The 24,545-nt window shown below is 54.0% G+C and overlaps 3 protein-coding genes across 8 annotated transcripts in view; 1 reads left to right on the plus strand and 2 right to left on the minus strand.

The window, feature by feature from the left end:
- Positions 1 to 1,229: 1,229 nt before the first annotated feature.
- Positions 1,230 to 6,186, minus strand: UCK1 (uridine-cytidine kinase 1). Of its 2 annotated transcripts, XM_075520108.1 has the most exons (7): positions 6,086 to 6,186; positions 5,627 to 5,786; positions 4,674 to 4,770; positions 4,411 to 4,553; positions 4,218 to 4,312; positions 3,096 to 3,144; positions 1,230 to 2,674 (listed from the first exon to the last, which is right to left on the minus strand). In XM_075520108.1, the coding sequence occupies exons 1-7, from the start codon at positions 6,170 to 6,172 to the stop codon at positions 2,487 to 2,489; spliced, it is 819 nt and encodes a 272-aa protein (XP_075376223.1). In that variant the 5' UTR covers positions 6,173 to 6,186; the 3' UTR covers positions 1,230 to 2,486. The 2 variants fall into 2 exon arrangements, with proteins under 2 accessions (XP_075376223.1, XP_075376224.1); XM_075520109.1 differs by lacking the exon at positions 4,218 to 4,312.
- Positions 6,187 to 6,411: 225 nt separating this feature from the next.
- On the plus strand, positions 6,412 to 8,385 carry PRRT1B (proline rich transmembrane protein 1B). Of its 3 annotated transcripts, none has more exons than XM_075519842.1 (4): positions 6,412 to 6,436; positions 7,296 to 7,656; positions 7,840 to 7,980; positions 8,089 to 8,385. In XM_075519842.1, exons 2-4 carry the CDS (start codon positions 7,309 to 7,311, stop codon positions 8,233 to 8,235), a joined length of 636 nt encoding a protein of 211 aa, XP_075375957.1. In that variant the 5' UTR covers positions 6,412 to 6,436; positions 7,296 to 7,308; the 3' UTR covers positions 8,236 to 8,385. The 3 variants fall into 3 exon arrangements, with proteins under 3 accessions (XP_075375957.1, XP_075375955.1, XP_075375956.1); XM_075519840.1 differs by lacking the exon at positions 6,412 to 6,436 and adding an exon at positions 6,770 to 6,985; XM_075519841.1 differs by lacking the exon at positions 6,412 to 6,436 and adding an exon at positions 6,770 to 6,963.
- A 1,401-nt stretch (positions 8,386 to 9,786) lies between these two features.
- Positions 9,787 to 24,545, minus strand: part of RAPGEF1 (Rap guanine nucleotide exchange factor 1) — an 89,528-nt gene continuing 74,769 nt past the window's right edge. For all 3 annotated transcript variants that reach the window (XM_075520033.1, XM_075520032.1, XM_075520031.1), the window contains 12 exons: positions 23,865 to 23,976; positions 22,140 to 22,215; positions 18,825 to 18,913; positions 17,394 to 17,482; positions 16,836 to 17,021; positions 16,596 to 16,680; positions 16,271 to 16,365; positions 15,716 to 15,794; positions 15,474 to 15,575; positions 14,942 to 15,039; positions 13,784 to 13,912; positions 9,787 to 13,193 (listed from right to left, as the gene is read on the minus strand). In XM_075520033.1, coding sequence (XP_075376148.1) covers positions 13,043 to 13,193; positions 13,784 to 13,912; positions 14,942 to 15,039; positions 15,474 to 15,575; positions 15,716 to 15,794; positions 16,271 to 16,365; positions 16,596 to 16,680; positions 16,836 to 17,021; positions 17,394 to 17,482; positions 18,825 to 18,913; positions 22,140 to 22,215; positions 23,865 to 23,976 — 1,291 coding nt within the window. In that variant the 3' untranslated portion in view covers positions 9,787 to 13,042. The remainder of the gene's footprint in view (positions 13,194 to 13,783; positions 13,913 to 14,941; positions 15,040 to 15,473; positions 15,576 to 15,715; positions 15,795 to 16,270; positions 16,366 to 16,595; positions 16,681 to 16,835; positions 17,022 to 17,393; positions 17,483 to 18,824; positions 18,914 to 22,139; positions 22,216 to 23,864; positions 23,977 to 24,545) is intronic.

Raw genomic sequence — 24,545 nt, forward strand, 5'->3', positions numbered from 1 at the left:
GCATAGAATAATGACTTGTTACTATTATCTATGTAAAGTCATTTGGCATAACCATAATTTTTATGAAGCTAAGCAAAAATAAACCAAATAGACATTAAAAAAAAAAGCTGTTACAGCTAAGCAAGCTAAAACAAAGCTTCAGGCAGGCCAGGAAGTCAGCCAAAGCCAGAAGAATCCTTTGGCCTTGCGGTGTTCCTATGAAGCCTGCGGCCTGTTACTAGCAATGGCAGTATTGTATTTACCGGGCTGCAGCGTTACACCTCAAATCTCATAGGAAGAGGAACTCTAAGCAGTGTAGAACTGATCATGCTGACAAGGAAACCTGCTCTAACCTGTACACGTGGGTTCAGGGTAAAAACATTGTAGGTAACCCAGCCCATGCCCTGGCTCGCACCAGCAGAGGAATTCACAGGGTAGGCATATGTGCAAGTGAAGGACTGGGATCTCCCAGTGGGGAATTTGTGATATAACAAGGGTTATAGTACCTATGCCACAGTTGATTTTTGTCTCATGTGGCTGCAGCAGCAGCAGGATCTTGCAATACAGCTCAAAGCTAAGACCAGCAGTCCTAGACAGACCAGGGTGGTTTTTACTGCTCTAACAAATGCTATTCGAGGCTGCTTTGAGCTCCCTGCCCCCCTCCCCCCCGAGGAAGGTATGATCAAACACCACAGTCACTCAAAGTAGGTTTTAGTGACTATTTTGTTCCTACTTAAGTCAGCCCCAATAGCTAATGCCTCAGTGCAGTAGCTCATACTCCAAGTCTGTCACCCTGAGCTAAACAGCACCCAGCAGCAGTTAGGAAATGAACTGCTTTCTCCTCAGCATTACTGAGATGTACCACTGAACTGGGGTGATCACTAATAGATAACAAACCTTTATCAATTTCCAGTGTTGAAAAGACTATAGGGATGACAGTGCAGACTGCATTTTTAAGGGTTGGAGTTTTTTTTCCCCCTCTAAAGCTTCGACCATTACAGAACTAAAGCTAACGATTCTGAGTTAAGGGGAAAAAGAACTGTTGAGTATAAGAGCATCTCCGGAAGTGTTCCTTTCTGTACCTTCATGCTGGTGTAGTGCAAGTAGCACAAATACCTTACATATAAAATGGTCATTTCTGCTCACTGTTTGTTCATTTGTTTATTAGCCAAAGTAACACACCCACAACCAACACAGCCAGACCCTGCTTTTAGAAAACTAGCAAATATGAAAAAGTTCCTCTTAATATTCCCCCCCCTTCTTAAAATTACACCATTAAGTCCAGATTCAAGAAGGCTACCACAAGGACATTTTCAAAGGCCCAACCAGCACTTCATTTCAGAATTTTTTTTTCCAGAAACTTCATGTTGCTGCAGTATCACTTATCTGGGGGGTAAGCTACAAGAAACTGGGATGTCACTGTTTATACTTCCAGCCTCTTGTCTGCTCTGTTTAGAGAGCCAGACATTCTTGAGTTTAAACTGCCTGAATGCAAGGCAAGCGCTTTGACCCTGTTTGAGGGTAGAAGCATGTCCAGGGAGCTGTTTGTGCCGTCAGAAGGAGGGTCTTCCAATTCACCTTTCCCCCTTGCTGATCTTAACCACCCAGCTCTGCAAGTGGATGGATTCCGCCCAGCAGAATCTGCAACCAGCAGTACAGAAATGCCCTAAAAGACACTAATACTGGCAAGGTCAGGCTACCATTTCCATGAGCAACTCAATCCAGCTGGAGCTCACACATTCAGTAACTGTGGTAAAGGAGACTATTTGGGTACAAAAGATAATCATACAGCATAACAAGGTTCGGGAGCTTAGAAAGGAGTAAGTTAGGAACCAGAATCACACAATTTCTTGGGCCTGTGTCCCCGACAAACTGCAAGTTCCCATTTGTCCCAGACAGTCTGTGTTCCATCTCTATCTCAGGGGAGAGACTCCTCTACAGGTCAATCCTTCTGCCCCCCCATGCTACCACAGGCTAAAAAGGAGGCTGGCTGGCAGGAGAGCAATGCCAGAACTCAAGGTCCCAACAAGATGGAGAAGAGTGAGGACTGCACCTGCTTGTTAAAATTAACAGGGTGTGAGCTAGTCTTGGATAAAGTGACTGTTTTTTCTTTTGAAAAAAACATGCAGTTAATTTTCCTGCTAAGGAAGATCATCATCAGGGAAATGGAGTATCTTGCTAATCACCTGATAGAGCTTAATTTTCAGGGGAGACTTTGGCATTAGATCTCATTTTGAAACTTAAAAAAAGGCAAGTAGCACTGCCTTTGGTTCATCAAATAACATCATAACTCCAGACATTGTAGGGAGAAAAGGGAAGGGGTTTGCGGTGAGAGGGGCAGCAGGCCAACTCTTTCCTCTCCCCTCTGCGAGAATTTTCCACCAGTATCCCTTCCGCTGCTAGGATGATTTAAAGGGCACTTCACCAACCATTCTGTTGAAGTCCTTTCCCAAAGTTGTCTTCAGCGTTGGTCTGGACCAGAGGCAACTCCTTCAGACACCGACAGGCTAGTGCGGACGGCTACTGGACTCCAGGTGGGAGCGTTTGCCGGCCACCAGCACACTGCTGCTCTCTGTTTGTTCAGGGAATGGGCGCTTGTAGGTCCGACCGTGTCCGTTCATTGCCCCGCGCTGCCACTTGCAGATGTCTCCATTTAGGATGTCTTGAATGTGCTGCACTATGAGGTTTATAGCAACTGCAGAGAGGAACAGGAAATACAGGACATGAGGGCTTTCTTGGCCGAGCTATCTAGAAAATGCGGAGCACCCAGCCCTGTTCAGCTCAAGTTTTAACAACAATCCCTTAAATGAAACTATGCCTGCCCTCTGCAGTGAGGTCAGACCTCAACAGAAACCAGCCACTGCAGCACCAGCTTTAACACCGGTGTCCTGCTCTGCATCTCCAATCCCACGTCACTTTTTCCAGCCCTCCGCAGGCTGAGCAGCTGGTCATCCATCCCGGTCAGGCTCTGCGCAGCTCCCTCCCCTACAGCCCTCCAGCAAAACACCTTTCCTTAGAAGCGTGCAAACAAGGCAGTGGTGTGCCAGCCGCTCTCTTCCCATCCCCAAAGGTGGTCTCCCCAGAGAAATCAGGCAGAGAACTGAACTCCCTTTTACCCATGTTGTCGACTCCTCGGGGGATGATCACATCTGCATACTTCTTTGTCTGCAAAACAACGGTGGTGGAGACTGTTAAAGGGAAAAGTCAGCTTTATTCTAGGAAGAAGCTACCAAACACCAGAAAGCTAGGGGCAAAGATGGAGGGGTTTCTGTGCTCTAGGGCTGCAAGTTAAAAGCTCTCAGTCATGGTAACACCTAAATGAATTGAGAAGTCATACTGGCTAACCGGCACCGGTCAGGGCTTGTTCTTACTGTCCCTTTGCAGTGAATCACCAGGTAGAAGCAGTAGGTCAAGCTTGGAGTACTTGCTTCTACACTTCTGAAGACTACGCTGCCTTCAAATGGGTCGCCCGCTTCAAGGCTGAGGTCTGTTTGCTAAGAGCTGGTTCTAATCAGCATTTCACAAGCCATTGCTAAATCTCTGCCGAGAGCCAAGGTACCCCATGTGCATGTGAAATTCCTTCCTGCCTCTGATAACATTTTATTAATCTTTACCACCATAGAGCCCCTGCTTCCCCCCCTGCTACTTATAAAAAGGCTGGCAAATTCAGCATTTCTAATGAGTACTTTTACAATCTCAGAATTGCTTTGATCTAGAGCTTTTTCATCTTATTTAATCCACATCCAGGATTTTGTTCTCAAAGGGTTTTTTTTACAAATTAATTTTATTATGTGAGCACCTGAACTGGCCCCACATTATACGACATAGCAAGCAGACACTATAATGGTCTGCCCCAGCTTTTCACCAGTGTTCGCTGTTGAAAGTCTCTTGAAAACCAAGCTCTTCTTTCTTCCTGCAAGACTTAAGAATAAACGCAGAGTGGGAGTGTTTCAGTCAAAGGGACCCATGCTAAAATAGCCATGGCAGCGAGAAAACATGCGCAGGCTCTAGGGCTTTCCACGGTGCTTTGCAAGCAGAAGGGACCAACCATTTAAGTTCCTTAAACGAGCAGCCTGTAATGGTTAAATAGACGAGGCAGAGGGGACAGCGTGGGAGTCGTGAAATACGAGTATCAAAAGCCACCACTGCTGCATCTACAGTGCAGCTAATCCCCAGGCGACCCTGCTCCTTTTCGTCCCCCCAAAAAACACAAATCAAATTAGTGAAACATTTCGTACCGGTAAGCAGAACTCCTCAAAGGCAGGCTTGACGAACGTGGTGTACTGGGTGAGGATCTGCTCAAGGTCCCTCCCACGTTTCATATCTCGCAGAACTAGGACGGGAAGATAAAACCCATGAGTTTCACCACATGGCGGAGGATGGATGAGGAACACAAGCTGGCTGACGCTGCCCGTGACGGCAGAGCATTACCTCTGCGGGACAGCCGGACGTCGGAATCCGTGTCGACAAAGAGCCGGAGATGGAACATGTCCCGAATGTCTTGATTGTAGAAAACCAGGATCCCCTCAAAGAGAACAACGTCTGCGGGATAGACCACCGTCGTCTCTGCCAGCCTGTAGGAAAAAACACCCAGAGCACGTTGCTAAATGGGTCTCACACCACAGTCCGTCCCCAGGCCCAGCTGGAGACATCCACATACTCACCCCAAGGCTTCACACAAACCGGAAACCTACCTAGAATGGGTCACGAAGTCGTAGCTCGGTACCTCAACTGTTTTGCCCTCAACAATATTTTTCAGGGTTGTATGCATCAAGTCATTATCAAAAGCGTCTGCAAGAGGAAGGTTTAAAGAGGAAGAAGTTCAGGTGCTGCTATATCCAGTGTTCTGCTCAGATTTTCTAGACCTGAAGGAAAAAACAATCTCTGTCCAGTATTACACCAGGAGAAAAGGAACTTATGGCTTATTCTTTCCTACCAGCAGCAACCCAATGCTCCCGCCCAAACTAGAACTGCTATACTTGGTTACAGACACAAGGAAGGGAGAATTTGCTGTTTATAAGCAGCTACAATACAAGGACGTTAAGAACCCAACTGTGAAGTTAGTAATTGTATAATTTTACCAAACTGCTTGGTAATTGTATAATTTTGTGCAACTCTTTTAGTCTGTTAGCTAAGAGTAATTTAGAAAACCTCAGGCATCTTTAATGCTTTTCATTATCCGCCCTGGTGAACCGACAGCAGGCTCTGCTTCAGCCAAGGGCAGATCATTGTCCCGTTTGCAACCCACCGCGCTGCCCCGAGCGAGGGGAGCGGCTGTTTATGTGGACAAGAAACATCGGGAAAGGATTTAGGGAACGACGTAGTTTATTACGGATCCTCTCAACAGCTGAGAACGAGGAGACAGAGCTCCGTGCAAGCCGGGGTGCTCTCCGACTCCCCAGCATCGCGCTCTGCCGAGGTGGGCTAACGCGGCCGTTACCGCCCGCAGCGGCGCAGCTTCCACGGCAGCGATGCGTACACGTAGGGAAACAGCGTTTCGGTGGGGGAACGAGCACTTCTGTTACCCAGTACCTCTCATTTTCTACAAGCCCTTTCCGTAAGCCCCAGCTGCTCTCCGGCCACCACCTCAACCACGTTCAAGACGGGAGAAAGGCTGCAGGGCCTGTCCCACGCGGGCGAGCCTCACCCGGGTGGTCGAAGTTGTACTGTCCCCTCAGCGCCTTGCCCTTCTGCTCGGCGGTCAGCACCTTGTAGAAGCTGTCCTGGCTGAGGATCAGCACCTTCCGCTGCCGGCGGTCCACCTCGTTCTGCCCCAGCAGCTCCATGATCTTCTCGCAGACTGTGGACTGAGCGGGGGGGCTCAGGCCGGGCGGGGGAACCGCCGTCCCCCGCCACGGCACCCAGCCGAGCCCTTCCCCGCCGGGCAGCGGGGCCGCGACCCCCCCACCGGCGCCCGGTGCCGCCGCGGAGGAAGGAAGCGGCGCTCGCCGCCGGAGCCCGAGCCCGAGCCCGCTCCGCCGGCTGCCCCGGGACGCGGGGGCCGAGGCCGGCACCGGCGATGCCCCGGCGGGCCGCGCGCAGCTTCCCCCGCCCCGCTGGGCAGCGGCCGCGGCCCGGGCAGAGCCGGCGGTGCCCGGCGTCTCACCTTGCCGCTGGCGGTGCCGCCGCTGACGCCGATGAGGAAGGGCTTGGGGTGCGGCCGCTCGGGCTCGGCGCCGCCGGCGGAGGCCATGGCGGGGCGGCGGGGGGGGGGGGAAACGCTGCCGCGGGGGCTGACGGGAGGTGTAGTCCGCGGGGCGGGGCCGCGGGGCGGGGGCGGGGGCGAAGGGCGGGGCCACGTGCGCTGAGCGCGTCCGGCCTCAGCCGCGGGCGGGGCGGCCCCGCCGGTCCGCGCGGCGTGCGGGCGTGCGGGCAGGGGCGCATGCGCACACTGCGCGAGTACACCCTCGTGCGCGTGTGCTTGTGGGGACGGGGAACGTGCGAGGGACCGGGACGCGTGAGCACGGGCGGGGCACGACACGTGCGACAGCGCGCGGGCATATCCGCACATGTACACGCGCACATTAAACACCGGCTGCAGCTACGGGACGTGCGGTGCGCGTGCCTTTGGCGTCAGGCACGGGAGCACGGGGCGCGCGCTCCCCACGCGGGGACGGACGGGGCTTTACCCCGCAGAGGGGTCGCACGTTCGTACGTGAAGGAACCGTTGACGCGGATGCGCACCCGAGCGCGCGCGCCGCCCCCCGCCCCCGGCCCGGCCCCCGGCCCCACCGCCCCGGGGCGGGGGGGGGGTGAGGCCGCCCCGCCCCCTCCCGAGGCCGCCCGGGGCCGGGGTGGCCGTGCCGGGTGCGGCCCTCGCCCGCGCAGGGCCCTGGGCAAACAGCCGGTCAATGATTAACTCGCCCGGCCCCGCGCCCGGCCCGCCGGCGCTGCGCTGCGCTCCCGGCCGCCGGCGCGGGGCCATGCGGGGGCCGGGGGCCGCGGCGGGGCCGTAGCGGGGGGCCAGGCCCGAGCGTCCGGCAGGTGGGACCCCGCGGGCACCGACGTGAGTGGGGACGGGGAAGGCGGCGGCGGCGGCGGCGGCGGCGGCGGGCGGGGGGGGGGGACCCGTGGGGGCGGCGCCGGGGACGGGGCTCCCGCCGTGGCGGGGCCCGGCAGAGGGGCTGCGCTCACCCGGCTCCCGCGGGCGGCCCGGCCCGGCCCCACCCCGCCCTCGACCCGAACCGCGGGGGGACGTTGGGGTCGGGGGGCCGGGGCCGTGCCCGTCCCGTCTCGTCCGGTCGCGGCCCCGCCGCCGGCCGTCGCTGGCGGGGTGGGGGGCAGCGGGGCAGCCCAGGGCCTCCCTGTCCCCGCAGGCCTCTCCGCGGGATGGAGGGCGACGCGCCGGCCGGGGCCCGGGGCTGCGGCCCCGCAGCCGAGGGAGCGGAGCGGGGGGGTGGCGGCGGGGCGGCCGGGGGGCTGCCCGGCTCCGGCACCCGCTGGGACCCCCCCGCGGGCCGCGGGGACGGGCCCCTGGTGGTGGCGGCGGTCACCAACGCGGCCTTCGAGGGGGACCCGCCGCCCTACTCGCCCCCGGACCCCAAGAGCGTTCACCTCCTCTACCCGCCGTTCCCGGCCAGCTTCTCCCAGCCAGCGCCAGTCGTCTACCAGCCGGGGCCGGGGCCGGGGCCCTTCCCGCCCCAGGGCGTCCCGGCTGCGCCCCTGCCCTACCCCACCGTACGTGTCCCCCACCCCGACGTGTCCCTGCCCAGCTCTGCGGCGGGGTCACCCCTTACCCCCCCTCCCGGGTTTGTGGGGTCCCAAGCGGTGCCTCGAGCAACGCTCCAGCTCCACAACCCGGGGGGGGACAGGGGGGGTCGTGCAGCGCTAACCACCCCCCACCCCCCTCCCCCGTCGCAGTACGACGGGCAGCAGAGCACCGGGCCATCGCCCGCCGGCCGCGGGCAGCGCCTGCCCAAGGACTACATGGTGGAGTCGGTGCTGGTGACCGTCTTCTGCTGCCTGCTGACTGGGGTCATCGCCCTCGTCTACTCCCACGAGGTAAGGACGGCGCGGTCCTCATGTACGCCGAACCCGCCTGGTGCCTCGAATCCCCCCTCCCGCTGCTGCGGGTCTCTTCTAACCTCTCCCCTTCTCCTCCTGTGCCAGACCCGGGCTGCGCTCGGCCGTGGGGACATGGCCCAGGCGAATGTGGCATCCAAAAAGGCCCAGTCGCTGGTCCTCTTCAGCCTCCTCTTCGGGTTGTTCGCCTCCGTCAGTTGGGTCATCTACGTCCTGGTGGCCCTGTACCTATGACAGGGGCCCCGAGCCCCAGGGACAGGGTGCGTGCCGGGGGCTCCTTGCGGCTCACCACGGCCGGGGGGGCGTGGGCAGGTGGAGCGGCCGCAGCCCCCGCATGGCATCGCCGGGGCTGCCGTGGGAAATGGGCGACCCCAAAGCGTTATCGATGGGTGACCACGAAGCGTTGTCGGGGCCGAGGGGCAGCGTCTGTCCTTCCTGGTGGGGTGAGGAGCCGCTCTGGAGCCACACGCGCCTTCGCCCACCTGCTCTTAGCCCTGAGAGCCGTGGTGCGGGCAGGACGAACCCAGACCGAAGCGATGCCGGTGCCATGGATGCCCTGCCAGAGCCAGCTCTGGGCAAGGAGCCTTGTCGGAGCGGCGGCACCACGTACGGGATCAGGCCCTGCTGCGGGAGGTTGAATCCCAGTACCGCAGACTGTCACTTGGAGATGCAAAACGGGACTCTGTGGCAGGGAGCATCTTGCAGAGCCGGGGCTGGAGACAGAGCAAAGGGCCAAGGCGTAACAGAGAGGCCAAAGCGTGCAGCCGCTCCGCCGGCAGCTGCTGCTCTGGCCGTGCGAGAAGCCCTCACCAGTAATTAATAACGTGAGAAGATACAAAACCACGTATTTAGCTCCTATGGTAATTTTGCACACACAAATACACACGCGCTGTATTGCCACCTTCTTGCTGCTTCCAGATTGAAATAAAACACAGGTGTAGCCAAAGCTTCTGTTTTCTCTGCATACCAAGGACCTTCCCCCCGCCCCGTGGCTTTTGTCCGCCACAAAATTCAGGGTAAATTGTCCTGCAATCGGTCAAATGAGGGTTTCCTCCAAAAGCAGGTGGGTGCTGGAGCTCCAGCCCAAGCCCGACCCCGGGGAAGGGGCGTCCGGGGGTGCCACTCGCGGAGCTGCTGCGGGGAAGGGGAGGACAAGCCGCTGGGTCTTCAGAGGCTGCTCCGGTGAGCCGAGCAGGGATGTAAGCGTGCCCCGTGCCAGGCCCCGGCTCTGCTCACAGCCGCGCTCGGGTCTGCGTCTCGGGGGGCTCTGACGGACCCCGCACCCCCTCGCGCTTTGCCGGGCCGGTAGGAGGTGGCACCGTGGTCCAGCCCCTGTGAGCGAGCGGGTGGTGTGTGCTCGGTCAGTGTCTGGGCATCCTCCTCCCGAGCTGGCCGATGCCGATTATTTCCAGAGGAATTTTGAACCCCATCCAGGACTGAAATAGCGTGGGAGCGTGCTCGGCCGCCGCAGGGGTTATTTATAGCCCTCAGCCGCCCGGCACACGGCTGCTGCACGAGCTGGGCTGGGGCCGGGCACGCGCCTGCCAACGTGTGTTTTGGGTGGCGGAACCCCCCTGACACGGGGGACAGGAGTGCCCGGAGGAAGGGGACAGGAGTGGATATCCCCCCCCAAGGGTTGGGCTCGTACTGGGGTGAGACCGTCTTGCTGGGAGGCAAGGACGGGATTTACAGGGGAAAAGTAAAAAGGAAAAGGGCCAAGGGCAGAAGAAAACTCGGAGGGGCACGTGAGAAAACATGAGGCCACACCAGCACCAGAAGTGGATTCGATTGTCACTTTAATCCACAGACTGCTGCATGCACTGTAAACAGGATCATCAGGCGGGTTTGTTATTGGTGTTTATTTGTCTTTAATATAAAAGTTACAGGTCCGAAATGTTTGCAGGAAAATGCCACCATCAGGTCTGCGTTAGTGGTAAATATATAATACAACTAAATAGCTGGGCGTGGGGAGAGGCCTGGGAGCAGGACAGGGGGCTGCGGACCAGGGGCATCGCTCTTCCCGGCTCCCTGCCCTGTGCGGAGAGGGGACTGAGGCCTCTCCCTCCCCCCAAAACGAGAGGTGACGGCCTCAAGGATGCTGCCTGCAAGACACGTGAACGTGCTCATGGCCAGTCTTGCAAACGGCTGCTGTTCTGGGCTTCTGCTCCCCAGGGGTGCTGCTCTTGGAGAGGTGGGGGTCCCTGCTCAGCAAACCTGAAGCTGCTCTGGGCAAGGAGACCCTTCTTTAGGGTCCCTCCAGCCCTGTGAGCCGGGCCCGAGGTCGGGACACGAGCCAGGAGCTGTGGTCGGGACAGCCCGCTCGGCTGGGGATGGCCGCAGAGCAGAGAGAAGGGGGGGGGGGGGGGGGGGGGAGGAAAACCGGGGGGCTCAGCCCCACTGCGCTGGACGAGGTGCTGCGGCCGTGCAGCCCTCCCGTCCCCATGCTGTGGGCTGAGCCTCCGGATTTTGGGGGGGGCTGGCGGAGGGTGGAGAGCGAGACCCCCCCTTTGGCACTAAGAGGGCTCATGGTTTTAAGTGCAGGGAAGAACCTGGAAACAGCTCCCGCTCGCCAGCGAGAGAGGAAGTGAGCACTCCGGCAGGGCTGAAGACAAGGTGCACCCTCCTGCCCCTCCATGGCATCAAGCCCCAGCCATGGACACTGCACCCCCAAGGCCCCGCACGGGGAAAGCGGAGCGACGGGCTGCGGCTTTAGTGCTACCACCACACACGACACTCCTAGGAACAGCCCGTGCCACGGCACACCGTCCGAGGGAGGTGCTCGGAGCCGGCCGGGGGGAAGCCTGCGCCAGACACGGGGTGTATTTGCTTTTTCAGAGTCTCTCCATGTTGGGCTTTTTTAAAAATCTTATTTATAAAGGAAAACTCAAGAAATTACTGCCTGCATGGAAGGCTGGGAAGCCTTTGGGGATTGCAGAGCCTCGGCTGGACATGACACATGGCTCCAATGCCCTTAGCGCCATAAAAATAAACCGGTTTTGAAGTGTACTGGCTCAGATGCCGTGTTTCAGCACAGGAAGATCCCCGCTCCTCCCGCTCTGGGGCTGCACAGCACAAACCAGTGTTGGACCCTATGCTCTCCTCCCCCCGAAGATGCCCTCATGGGCGGGGGGGTCTCTCTGCGCTTCACCATTTCGCTGCTGCGCGAGTCCTGTGCCTACAGCTTCAGGAAAATAACCGAGCTGGGTACCATCCTACGAACGGGGCAATGCTGCTGTCGCTCCCTCCTGCTGCCGTCAGGCAGAGCTGCCGTCTGCAGGGAGCTGGCTAAGACTCTGCAATCTGTTTGTAGAAGGAAGTGCTTGCAACTTTGATTCACCCAGAATAAACAGAGGCTTTAGCAAACACGGAGCTGCTATTGAGAAGTAAGTTAAGGATGCTCTGTGAAACACCCCGTCTGTATTCCTTGTGAGCCGCTGCCCTAAAACTGCAGGATTTTGTTAGACAAAACTCTGTAAAAAACCTGTGACCAAGCGACACGGTGCTGAGAAAGGCCTCGCAAGGCTGCTAAAACGTGCAGCATACGCTCAAACCCACGCTCCACACTGTAAACCATCGGATGAGGACAGAGAAGAGGGACGTGAAATGGTCCGGCTGGGGCTGCGCTGGAGAGGATGCCCCGGGGGGGGACACAGAGAGGGGAGAGAGGGGCTGAATAAGGCACACCAAACAGATTGGGGTCAACGCTGCGTGTGTGGGAAATGAGACCCCCCCCCTCGCTCTTCCATGCTGGGCTGCCCCTGCCCTGCTGGCTCCGGCACGGCAGGACAGGGGACGGGGACCTGCTGGGGCTCCTGCCAAAGCGTGGATCACGAAGCACAGCACCAAAGGTCAGTCAGACGGGCACCCCCTGAAAAAACCATTTGGCAACAGTGAGAAGAGAGAGGAAGGGGGCGGAGGGGCCAGGGCAGCTCGGCCGGGCACAGGGCTCCTTCCCGATTCCCATTTCCAACCCCAGAAACGGACCCGCTGGCTCCTTTGCCTGGCTCCTGCGCCCGCCCCGCAGCCAGCGCCCACGCGGCCGCCCCGAGCCTCCTTTCTTCCAGCACTTGGAACAACATTGTCACTGGTTGTGAATTTTATACATACTGTTTTGCACTTTTTTTCCTATAAACACATTGGTATTCAGACATGCATCAAAAAAGTCCCAAATGAATTCTAAATACTAATATTTACAGTCTCATATACTACAGCATTTACTGTGCAAAAGCTAGTACCATCACTAAAAGATACGGGTTCACAGGACAAGTGAACCGCAGTACCTCGAGTAGTCAATGTTTCCAGGGTTTGGAGGGATTACCGTTGCTTAAATAACGAGATCTGAGAGGAGGAGGGGGATACGATGACTGGAGATGGCGGGTCCCTGCCCACAATTTCAGTGCCTCTTCCGTATCTATGACCGGTGCCTTCCTCCCGTGAAGAAGGCGCCTGAAATCTGGGGTAAACCGAAGACCCCTGTAAACACAAGCAGCTCTGTGAAAGCAGAGCTCCTCTGGCAGGCAGCGGGAGACTCTTCCATCCTCATCTCCTAGGGATGAACACGTTTCGAGGTGGCATTGCAGGGGAGACTCAAACCCTTGGCTTCCACGGCTGCTGCCTGCTGAACACCACTCCGGAGACAAGTTTGTGGGTGCGGAGCTCTTGCTGACCCTCCTTCGTGGATGAAAACAGAAGCCCGGGTATTTCCGGATGCAATTGGCCAGCAAACCAGTAACACGCTTGCCTGGGACCCTCCTTCCACAAAGCTCTCTCCCCGGGTTTAAAGCTGATTCGTGGCACAGAGGGACGGGAGGAGGAGGAGGGCGAGTGCAGCGAGCACCGGCTGATCTCTGCCCTTGGCGGCTGACGCGCACGGTTACTTCTCGCCTGCTGCGAGAGCCCGACATTCACACACCCAGAGATCGCTGCCAGCTGGGAGGGAGGGTGCGTCATCCAGTAACAGGTACAAACATTGAACTCCAGTCTCATAGCTGCCCTCGGTGCGTCTGCGGAGCAATTCTCCTCGCTCGCACAACCCCTCCTCCTAGGTTTTCTCTTCTCGGTCTGTTTTCCGCCTCGTAATGTTCCGAGGTTTGATTTTGAGGGACAGTTCCCACAAGGCCTCCTCAGCCAGGTGGTCGCTGAAATCGTTGAAGAATGACACTATGTCATCGTTTCTTTTGATGTCGTAATGTCTGGAAGACCACAGAAGAGGGCTGCAGTTAAGCGAGGGGCTACCTGGGGACCTCTCCCAACTTTGGGCCACCCCCACCCTGCTCTAAGGACATCCAGCGCTGAGGTCTATGCCCAATACTCATGACAGTGGTGTGACACCAAAAAGGGGAAAAACCATCATGCCCATCGCTGAACTGGGAAAAAAAAGACCCTATCACACTGAAATCAGCAGTTAGATCTGGTGCCTCTGCTGCAAGACAATATTCGTGAAACCCACCATGACCTAGAGAACCCATGAACCAGCAACAGCAAAACCCGGAGGAAAAACTGTTGTGTGAAGGAGAGTAGTGGCAAAACTTTATTGCACTGGATCTCAAAAATAATATAGGAAAATGCCTTCACAACTTTTAGTCATATCTAACCTAGAGCGGGAAGGAGACTGTGACCAGAGCCCTGTCGTTCCCAGGTCTCCTTTCATCTCCATCGCGATGCTGTGACCTTAGACTCTCTTCCCCTTCCACGGGGGCTCCCGTGCCCCAGCCACGACCCCCCCCCAGTCCCCACTGTGGTGCCTCGAAGCCAGCTCTGACCCCCCTGTTGCTGCACTTACACTTGTTGGAAGCACCTCATGCTGTCCAGGATGTTAAACTGCTGCCAGCGCTTGGAAAAGTTCACTTTGCTGTCAATGTAATCAGGGTTTCCCAGATGAACAAAGGTCAGGTCCTGCAGAATTAGGCCTCTGAAAGAAAGGGGCAGCAGGCCAGGGAGTAGGCAAACAAGTACAGAAGTTAGTCACACAGGGGCAGGACGGCCAGCCAAAAGGCAGCCAGACGCAATCTAACAGCCTCCCGCTGCTGCCACCATCAGCACGGCAACTTTAAACTGGAGGGAAACGTTCCCCCAGCAGCAGATCCAAAGGTATTTAGGCGCAAGGCGCGCACCATGCAGAGCCGAGGGACCTGTGAGGCGAGGCACTCGTGGTCACACTAAGGTCGCAATGGGAAGTGCCTGCAGGGGTTAAACCTTCCTTCCAGTTTTATGCACGAGGGTTTCCCTCACGTTGAGGATTTGCTAGCAAGAGGGTCAGCGCTCCCTTCCTCCCTCTGCCTCCCCTGCTCAGCCATGCCTCTGCACAGTCCTGCTGTGGTCCCCTGCCAGATGAGATGCCATGTACCTGTGCAACCTCCTCCTACAGAACTCTTTCCAGGGAAGAAAGCAAGACCAGGAGAAGTTTTACTGGTGTAAACCCAGAGCAAATCTGGTATCTAGAGCAGAAGGCCCTTACGGAGAAGGGCAATGGCTTCAACCTTTCAGCTAGAAACAGGATGAAGCAGCATGTTTGACAAGGCAGAGTCCTCGTTTATCAGCTCTTGCAGTCAGCAGAACCAGAGCTGTCACAGAGGAGCAAGCCGCAGCTTGAAGCTGTGGGATCCATTGCACCTCATGGGAAAATTTGTCATTCTGCACACAGACCCCGAAGAAAATATAGTTAGAAAGCATCAACTAAAGATCCAGGCACTTGACCTTTCCTTTGCCATAGTCAACTCACAAAAGCTTTCTTTACAAGATAGGTGCCACCCCGCTTTCCTCTGCTACAGGACAAATTGCTCCAGAGAGGGTGCGTGGGTTGCTGTGGCACATTGCCGTCTTATTCTAGATGTAGGGCAAAAGGCAAGCGCTGAGCTGAGCAGAAGCTGCTGAGAAATCCTTGAAGGAACCATTTGAACATGCAGAAGTAATGGCAGAGGAAATAAACTTATCAGCTCACAGGTAAGGTATGCAGGGAGGCTCCACATCAGCCAGAGCTGCTCGGTAGGCGCGGAAGGACGAGGAGCTGTCAATCAGTGTGCAGTACTCAGCCAGGCCCTGGCAGAACACAAAGCCCACGGTGACACCACTGCTGCAAACCCGTTTTCTTTGTAACCTCTCCCCAGAGAGCCACGCGGGCCAGGGAGTTAATGCCATCCTGCAAACACCTCCACCTGATTTACTCAGCCTGACCCTGAGGGTGTATACACAGAGCCTCGCTGCCTTCAGCCCCACCGAGCCTTCAATTTGCAGGGAGAAGGAGGAGGAGGAGGAGGCCGTTCTCACCCATGACTGCGCTGGCACTCCTGCAGCTGTCAGAATGCCCAGCCACGCTGCGGGCTTCCAGCGCTGCATTATACCCACCGGAGAGCAGTTATCTGCCATCCCTCCACCCTGGGACGTTGCTGAGCTGTTAAAACCACCCAGCTGTTTCACACCATAACCACAGTTATCTTTTTCCCCTGAAGATGACAGCCCTTGCTGCTCCTCACCTCTGAGGTTTGTTTCTGCCACTCCAGCCTTCGGATGGGTGCAGAATCCAGTGCAGAAAGAATGGCCAGATAGGAATTAAAATTATTCAGCTTTCGTAAGTGCTGTGAAGAGAGAGAATATTCCAGTTACTCTAGACATCTGAAAAGCCTTCTAGCATCAAACAGCTCTACCAACCAGAAGCTCCCACTCCCCAGCTCCTTTAAGGAGCAGTGCGTGTGATTCACAGCTTGGTAGCTGATACCTTCATAATCTTTATAAATTTAAGTAACAGCCTCTCTCGGTCTTGGGCTTTCTCTTGTAGCATAATAATTGAACGGACCCTGGAAGAACAGACAGAAAAAAAAAAGATAAACCCACTTAAGCAGATCTCAGATTTCCTCTTGTTTCATTTAAAACACTGATAACTGATAAGGATGGGCCAACAATACTCAAAGGTTCATGATACCTCCAACTTAAATGGAGCACTCTAATTCACAACAAAGACAGAATAATTTCAAGGATGACCACAATAACCCTTCACAGAGTGCATTTATTTGCAAGGCGAATGTTTGTTTGAAGGGCTCAGTGGTACTGACAATAATTCCTCCAGGTCACAGTGCCCTCCACAACCCCCCTGATTTTCTTTCTCATGTGCTCTGGAGTCTTTGATGAGTGCTCTGCATCTACTTCCTGGCCAAAAATATATGTTATCCCACTTGTAACAAGGGAACCCAACTCTGCAAGGAGTATTTTGAGTATTTGTAGGGCACTGGAGGTTAAGCACAGTTCAGTGCCACGGTTGTTCTGAACTCCTTACCAGTAGGACATGTTATTAAAGTGCTCTGTGAACTGCGTCAGGTTGGGGCTCTTCTCTTCATTTTGCTCCTTTGCCCAAAGCAAAACTTCTGGGATCTGCCGAGGAAGAAGAGGAGAGGGGTGGGAAAATACCACACATTAAAATGGCATTTCTGCCTCCAGATTCCCAGTCGCAGTCTGTGGTCACAGCCGTTTGCTGACACAAGTTCAGCTGTCTCCTACAATGCAACAGGCGTGCTTGGAGAGCTGGCAGGGAATACCAGAGATTGCAGAGGGTATGTGTCCGAACCCCTCCCACCGCCCCTACCCCATCCTCATCTTTGTACCTCAATTTTATAGAAGAGTTCGGCATCTAGGAGGGTCAGCTGCTCGGCTATTTCATGACTGTGGAAATCATGCAAGGTCCCTGGCCTGTAGAAAACAAGGATGAAATATAAAGGCTCAGAAAATGTGACCTGTTTTCTTCTCTTTCTTATGTTTTGGACTAAGGAAACCCTCGTGTCCACAAGAAAGGGATGCCCTGTCTCTTAAAGGACCAAGATGTGATTACAGGCAACTTTCCTCACCTGGCTGCCACCCCACGGGCTGCAAGAGGTTTGATGGAATTGGCGTAGCTCAGCATTTTCTTCTGATCCACTTTATCAAGGATATTCTTGCGCAACACTCTGGCGAGGCTCAGCTCCCCATTGCAAACCAGTCGGAAGACCAGGTCCATCAGCAGCTTGAGAATTTCCTCCGTCAACTCCACTAAGCTGAGAGAAAGACGAAAAACCCGGGGAAGGCATCAGAGAGAGACGCCTAGGCTAGAGAGTTTGTATCTGTACCGAGTCTTGTTGCTCTTTCCCACAAGCAGAACCGAGTGACTGAAATTCCTCCCCTTCCCAGCTCTTCCTTTCTTACAGATTCCCCTTTTACTAGTTATTTTAACATCACTGACAGAGATAGGACACACCGAGAACCTGCTGAACAAGAGGGTTCAGCACTATAGGTGTCTCAGTGGTCAGGGTAGGGGATTTCAGCTGTCATCATAGATGAGGATCAAACAACACATCTTCATAACGGCCAGACTTCTGTATCATTACTGACACCGCCGCTCCCATCCCGAAACGAAGAAGGCAACTCACCACAGCTCATCCACCACTCTCACCAGCACGAAGAAGGTGTTCTTACTGACTCGCTTCTTAAACGTGTCTGGGAAGTGGCAAAACTTCTCATATGTGGTGGCAAATTAAAGAATCAACTTAGAGTGGTCGGACAAGCATCAGCACAACAGCTGCCTTGAGGAACATTAGAATAGCTACTATTCTGTCTTGACTGAAACTGGTGTTCAATTTCCAGGAGATAAGGGACACCGATACGGCTCTAATTAACATGGTATTAAGCTGCCACCAGCTGCAGGTAGCAGGGGTGTGAGGAGGTACTTACACCTCGCAGAACTGATGCTAGAAGAGCAGGTGTACCCTGAAACTGTTAATGAGCAGCACCCCTCTACTGTCATCTCCCCCACTGGTCTGTGACATCTGGTCTCAACAGATCTCAGATGTCACCTCTACCTTCCTCACTGCCCAATTTGCTGCAAGGAGAATGGTGGCAGGGGAGAGAGCACAGGTTGAAAAAGCTTCTGCCAGGTGGACAAAGGGAAAGAGAAAAAGGTTATCAGTAAGTCAAGTATTCACAAGGGCCTGCAGGAATGCCCCAGCCAGTATTTTCACTGACAACCACTCTGCAGTGAGGTTTGTTGTGTCCTTGGCCGCGCTGATCCCAGCAGGAGCAAGGGGAGCAGCGGCTCTGCTGCAGATGGCAGTGATGAGCTGCGACGCAGGACAGGGTGACGTCAGGCTCCCTTTGACGTGCGTGTACAGGACCAAAGCCCACGAGGCCTTTGCACTGCCTGAACCGAGACACTGACCCGCTCAGCTGACGGCGAAGGGAGCCACGGGAACAGAGCCAAGGGGAAGGAACTGCAGGCACCGTGCTCAACAAGAAGCCTTCTCCATACTCTGCCAGAAATGCTAATGCTCACCCCGCCACGTAGGGCCCTCGCCTCGTTAGCAGTTACAAGCTCAGTTCAGAACTGGGAGGCCAAGAGGACATTATCTTCTGTGCTGCGCTTCTTGTAATAAGAGAGAGAATAGGTCTTGATGGTTTAGTCATCTCTAGTATTAAACTACACCTGCCCAAGCAGGCAATCCCCATGGCCCCCTCCGGAAGGCAGAAGGCTGCGTGATCCCCATTCTACAAACGAGATGTCCCAAACAAATGACCAGTTCCCCAGTGATGTACAGAAAATCTGAGCTGCTCTTCTCCCCTGCCAGGGCCCTCAGGAGACTACTCTCAGGTCCAGTACTCCACCCTGCCTGGACCTGCCCAGCAGCATTTCCCATTTGCAGTGTGCAGAGGTGAAGGAAGTCCTGCTGGGGACACCTCCAGGGCAAGCACATCACTGACCACGTTGTCAGCAGGCTTTTGACCAAACAACTTGCCACCAACTCCCTCCACAATGGCTGCTCGGCTCCGATTCCTGGTGGGGGTGAACTGCCACACTGCCACAAAGGATATCTGTACTGCAGCTTCTTGATGAGCTCTTCAGGGGTAATAAACGTCCTGTATGTAGTCAGAAAGGCTTCACAGTACAGCACCAGATCTACAGAGAAAGACAGGAAAGCCTCAGTCAACGTTGCTTTCAGAAAAAGGAAGCTTCTTGCAAGGTTGAATCCAGTCTTACAGGAAGAGGACACGGACACATTTTGACACGAATGGACTTTACAGAAATGCTGTGCTGTTGTTTCTTACCAGCAGATGGACCCTATGGCACAAGAGCAACAGTGAAACTGCCCTGTCCCGTCCGTCCCCCCCCCGCCCCCCCGGCCTGGCTCCCATTTGCAGCGCTCAGGCTTGCTGCTTCGCTTATGCAACCACCAAAGGGGTCAGTGAAAAACACCTGTTTGTGGGACAGGAACTTTCAATAATGGGTCAAGGAAAAATGTGGTTTACACCTTGGGGATACGTTAAAGAGAAGATCTGATGGCTGTTCTCTGTCTTTACTGCTTAGGCAGCACAGAGCCCTGCAGAAAGACATGGTCACTCTTCCCTCCTGGTCAGGAACGCAGTGTTTCGACATGATGATATGGTGCTGCAGACCCTCTGCCCTTGCTATGTTCCAGGAAATCTGCCCCAGGGCAGTGTAAATATAAGATTATTTTTGGCCAAAAGAAGAGTAAATTGCACTGCAAAAACTGACGCTACCATGACCGTGACCCTGCCACAACACAGATGCTGACCCAGTGCACGCAGTCAACCTCTATTTATTAATCTGTAGCAGTGGGTGCTAGAGGCCCCGGAACCGCGAAGGCTTTGGCCATCGTCATGGACACACAGGACAGAATTTGAAAAAGCAGAAACTGCAAATGGGAAAGAAGATTTCAGGTCAAGACTGCAGTACACTCACAGTCCCAGGCAAGGCTTGGTCACTGCGGACAGCAGCGGTCAAAACGGAAACTTATCAGCCCCAGTATAAAACCACACAGCACTGCAGGCAGCACGTGCAGCGGGACGGCACGCTGCCCCTGCCCGGTGCACTGCAACCGCTGGCAGAGCCTTGTTAGCGCAGACAGGGAGAAAAAGCTTCTGCCGTGCCTGCCCAGGCTAGGCCGTACATCTAAAGCTTGTTTCAGCCAGGACAGGGATCACCCCACACCCACGTGCCGTAACATCCATCCGTTGCACGTGGAGGGTGGGAAGGAGCAGGGCACGGCGCGCTAGCTGTGCCCCTCTGCCTGCGGTGTGCCTCTTGGCAGGAGCCTGGCAGAGACGCCGCTTCCTCCTGCTCTTAAATCAGAGTGCGCTGCTGCCTTTCGGTTAAAGACAATCAGACATAAGCTCTAAAGCCGGAGGCTGGGTGGTCACGTCAGGGGTGAGTCCTAGGCCTCGTCCAGCTGTCATCCCGCACTCTCAGCAAGCGCGTACGGCTCTGAGCACTTAACTGACCATGGATTTTATTCCTAAAGGCCACAAGTCTCTCTTTATCCCTTATTCCATTTAGCTTTTTTAGAAAACTCAAACGGACAAGAAGCATCATGCAACAGGGCGTGGAGTTACATTTATTCTGGGTTCCCATCTGCCCAAAAGGCAACGTGAGGTAATACAGCTGGTCTGCTCTGGCACTTGAAGCTGCCAAGAAATTCATCTTTAAAGGAAAGCCTCTTAACTATACCCCTCTGTGCCGTTTGGCTGATTGATTTACAAGCCCTGAATTCTTCTCATTGTAAGCTTAATTCATTAACCCTCTCAGTCACCCAAACACTGGGTTAGCATAGCACACATTCCTCCGTGCTCCATTCAGCTCAGTGGCTTGGCAGAGCCCGTGAGGCTAAGCTCTGTGACTATTCTGAGAAACGTGCCGCCCAGAGCTCCCTCCACCCAGCCGCTCTCCCCGTCCGCACCACTGCGCATTTAAAATCCTGCTCCAGATTTTCCTAGTCTTGAGAGGTTCTCCACGGCTTGCACCTCACTGCTTGCAGCACCCTCAGAGCTCCCCATTCACGGACTGGAAGTTTAGCACACATCCCTTTACCAAGTAGCTGTCTTTCAACAGAAACAGTAGCGAAGTTCTTCCGATGGGATGCTTGTTCTGGAGAACAGGAGGAGTACATCAGAGCTTCTCTATTCCAGTTTCAGCATTTTTATAAGGGGTATTTCCACCATCTCATTTAGACTATTTTTTTTAAAATATACATATCTAGCTTTGGCACAATCAATTGCCTCCTGTTCTCTAGTATATTCCTAACTTTGGTCCTTTCCGCCTGGATTCGATGCCCAATGTAAACAGGGAAACATAGCTGTCAGGGGAAGGATTTTCTTGCTAGCTGAATGGTGCTGGTAAGTAATTGCAAACACCTTATGCTAGAGTAAAAGCCCTGCCATTTAAAAATGCACATGAAAGACATTTCCCCTTTGACTATCAAACCTCTAAAATATGAGCACTGAGTGGTTCAGCGGGTTAGTGCATTTTGCCTTGCATCCCAGGAGATAAGGAGATCAATTCTGGTTAAGGCCATCAGCACAAATGTGTTTGGCAGGTTCAAAATCACTCTCTGGAAACATTGCAAAGGCTGTCTTTGCCACAGGTCTTGGAAAGGAGCTGCTTCAATGTGGGTGGTGGCTGGGTTTGGAGAGATAAAGTGGGATTTTAACAAATCTAGAGCTAAGGGTTGCTAACCTCCCTTTTCCTCCCCCATGTCTCCTTTTTTGTACTGTGGATTCCCTCTCTGAACTGGTCTGGGTGGCTACCAGCATGCGAGCGGTACAGAGCGGGACTAGGAAGTGACTCAGTAAGTTGAAAATAAGGGGTGGGTGTCAGCAGACCAGCACCTGGACAGCTTGCCCGATGCCCACAGGTACTGCATTAGACCCATACCAACGTCCCTCCTCTCCTACTTTGATGCAACAGTCACTCCAGCAACTCATCACCACTGCCCTGAAGTTCCAAGGGCAAGGAGCACCTCTGAAAACAGGATCCATGCCACAACAGGCTGGTCACACCTGCACTCGCAGAAGGCAGTGGCCTACCTCAGCAGGCATGGAGATACCAACACAGCACTGTCACCAACACCACTGGTGCGCCTCGCCTTCCAGATCTGGGCAAGGGCTATGAGGAGTTAATACCATCCCTGCCGCTAAATGGAACAAACAGGCGCTTATCCAGCTTACCTCCGTTTCACCAAAGATAAGCACAATTCCCCCCCCCGCAACTCGGAGGATCACGCATGCAGTCTGCAGCCACATCACGACTGCGCACACTGCAGAGAGGCAGAAGACGAGCAGGAAAAGGCCACGCCGGACTGCGCTCCTCAGCCCTGCATCCACTGTACCTTTCCTGTCGGTCTCTGTTGCATGTACTAACAAAATGTCTCCGGATCCACCACGAACATCTGGCCCATCATCTCCCTGCAACGAGAACAGAAACACGTTAGGCATGGCCCAAGCTCCCTTCGGTCTGGTTTACCATCTCTGGGGTTCAAGCTCAGCAACAACTGGCAGAGTACGCAATGTTCCTGGCACTGCTCACAGCGCAAGCTGGGACATGGTCTTCAGTGCTGGGCTAATCCTGGAATTTGAACAAAGCATTTGGTGTCCCAGATGAGGATCTGGGCTGATCCTCACTCAGGGTCTCTGACTCCTTAAGGCCAGGCTGTGAACCTCAGTGAAAGCTGAACCTTCTGTCCACAGAAGAATGAACAGAAATGTCCCAGGCTCCCAAACGCTCCCAGAAGACCATTAACAGAGCAGTAACACTGTGTGAACTGTCTCAAAGTGCGGGATCACGTACCACAGTGGCTGTGGAGTGAGAGGTCATGCATTCAACTTCCATGTTCCTGGAACATCAAAACATAGCAAGTTAATTCCCTAATCTGGAACTATTTGGCTGGAGGTCACCTGAAGCGATCCAGTAACTGGGAGCAGAAAACAGCCCTGCTAAACTGCTTGACCCCTGCCTTACCACTCTCTAAAAACATCTTTCTTCTAGCTACTGCAATTCACAACTAAAAATATGCAAAACTGATCTATCACTCAGCCAGTGGTTCCCACGCTGCAGGCAACGGCTCCCAGTGGCAGTTCTATACCTTTTCAAACTTGTAGACCGTAAAGAAAAGGAAGAAAAAAGAAGTTAAGGGTTGACACAGATCTGCTAGTCCCAAATGTTCAGAAATCACTGATTTTTAATAGTTTTTTAAAGGAAATATTCCTGCAGAGGAGACTGAAGCTATGTGTGGCTTCCCTTAGCAATGTCTTTGTCATTTCAATATGCAAAACACTGAAAAACCCATGGATTACAGCCATGGAGCAGCTATGTCTAAGATGTGAATTTTTCAGGTGACCCTCTGGCAAGACTCATGAAATACTACTTAAGAAATGAGTAATAGCTTCTCATTCTCTCCTGCACATCTCGGCTGACCAAAGAACACTCCTAAAGTGCCAGTAAATGATACATTCTCTCTTTTTTTCAGACTAGCCGCCTGACAGTCTGAAAGCTTCAAAAGCCTGCATATTCCCTCAAGCTGCATGTCAAAGACAGCTTGGTTCAAGAGCATAGTGAGCAAAGCTGTCTGGGAGCGCACCCAAGGCTAGGAAAAAAGCCATTTCTGAAATACAGAACCAGTTACTTTGGCTGCTCTTTCACATCAGTAATGTAACGTCCTGCTCGGGAAATCTGCTAAACCTGCCTTCAGACTGAAAGACGAACACCATAAACCTGCACCTGATTTATTGTGCTCAGGCTCTCAGGTGCTTCATTTCAGACTGTCGCAGGCGGAAGAGGTGGGAAGGAGCAGACTGGGAAAAGGGGACAAGATGCGCTGGTTTTTAGAGAGACATCTCACATTTTGTTAAACCCTCATTCGTTGCTGATGCTCCCTGCCTGTACCAGCATCTCATACTTTCACAACAGCCTGCACACATAAAGCTGCATACCACTTCTGTCGCAACCTAGTTTTTCCTATCAAATAAAAGCTGATGCCTTGCTTGTGCACACAGAGAATCAGATTTCAATACAGCATAAACCAAAGAGTATGAAAGCAAACCTGGAATGCACCTACCTCTTGCTTCAGTGTTAACCTAGCCATAATTTCACTGTGGTCGATAAGGGATAGCTCATCTACCTCTTCCTCCAACTGTGACGATTCCAAAGCATCTGGTGACTGCTGCTGCCTGTAAAAAAAGAAGGCAAATACCCATCAGTATCATTGCCCATCCCAGGGAAGAGATGCTGGGTCCACCCAAGCTCTCAGTGTACAAACCTTCATCAAATGACAGTAAGTACACAGACAGTCTGGAGGCAAATCTTTTCAAACAAGCCCAAATGTCTAGCTCTAATTCTGTTGCTTTGTGCATCTCTTGAAAAAGAGAAAGATGAACCTTTAGGACCTGAACACTTGTCTGCCTGCATTTCTGGCAGACAGGATTTTAATATGCCCTGCATAAGTACACGCTTCCATGTCTCCTTAATCCACCAAATTTCTAGTGCACACAAATCTAAGCTCTTCCTCAAATGTATAGAGACTGAGCGTACTCTACATGTATACATCTCAGTCAGCTCATGACCCACTGTGCTGCTACAAGGGGAGACGACAGGCTCTGTTTTTGCAGGAAGATAGAGCAGAAAGCTCTGGCCACGTTTTTGGTGTACATCCACAACTCTAGTATTCCTGCCCCCAAAGGCTGGTACTCTTGTGCCTGGACACATGCTCTCTGTGCCTGTATTCCTAAAAAAAAAAAAG

The sequence above is a fragment of the Mycteria americana genome, chromosome 17 (genome assembly GCF_035582795.1).
Source record: "Mycteria americana isolate JAX WOST 10 ecotype Jacksonville Zoo and Gardens chromosome 17, USCA_MyAme_1.0, whole genome shotgun sequence".
Taxonomy (NCBI): Eukaryota; Metazoa; Chordata; class Aves; order Ciconiiformes; family Ciconiidae; genus Mycteria; species Mycteria americana.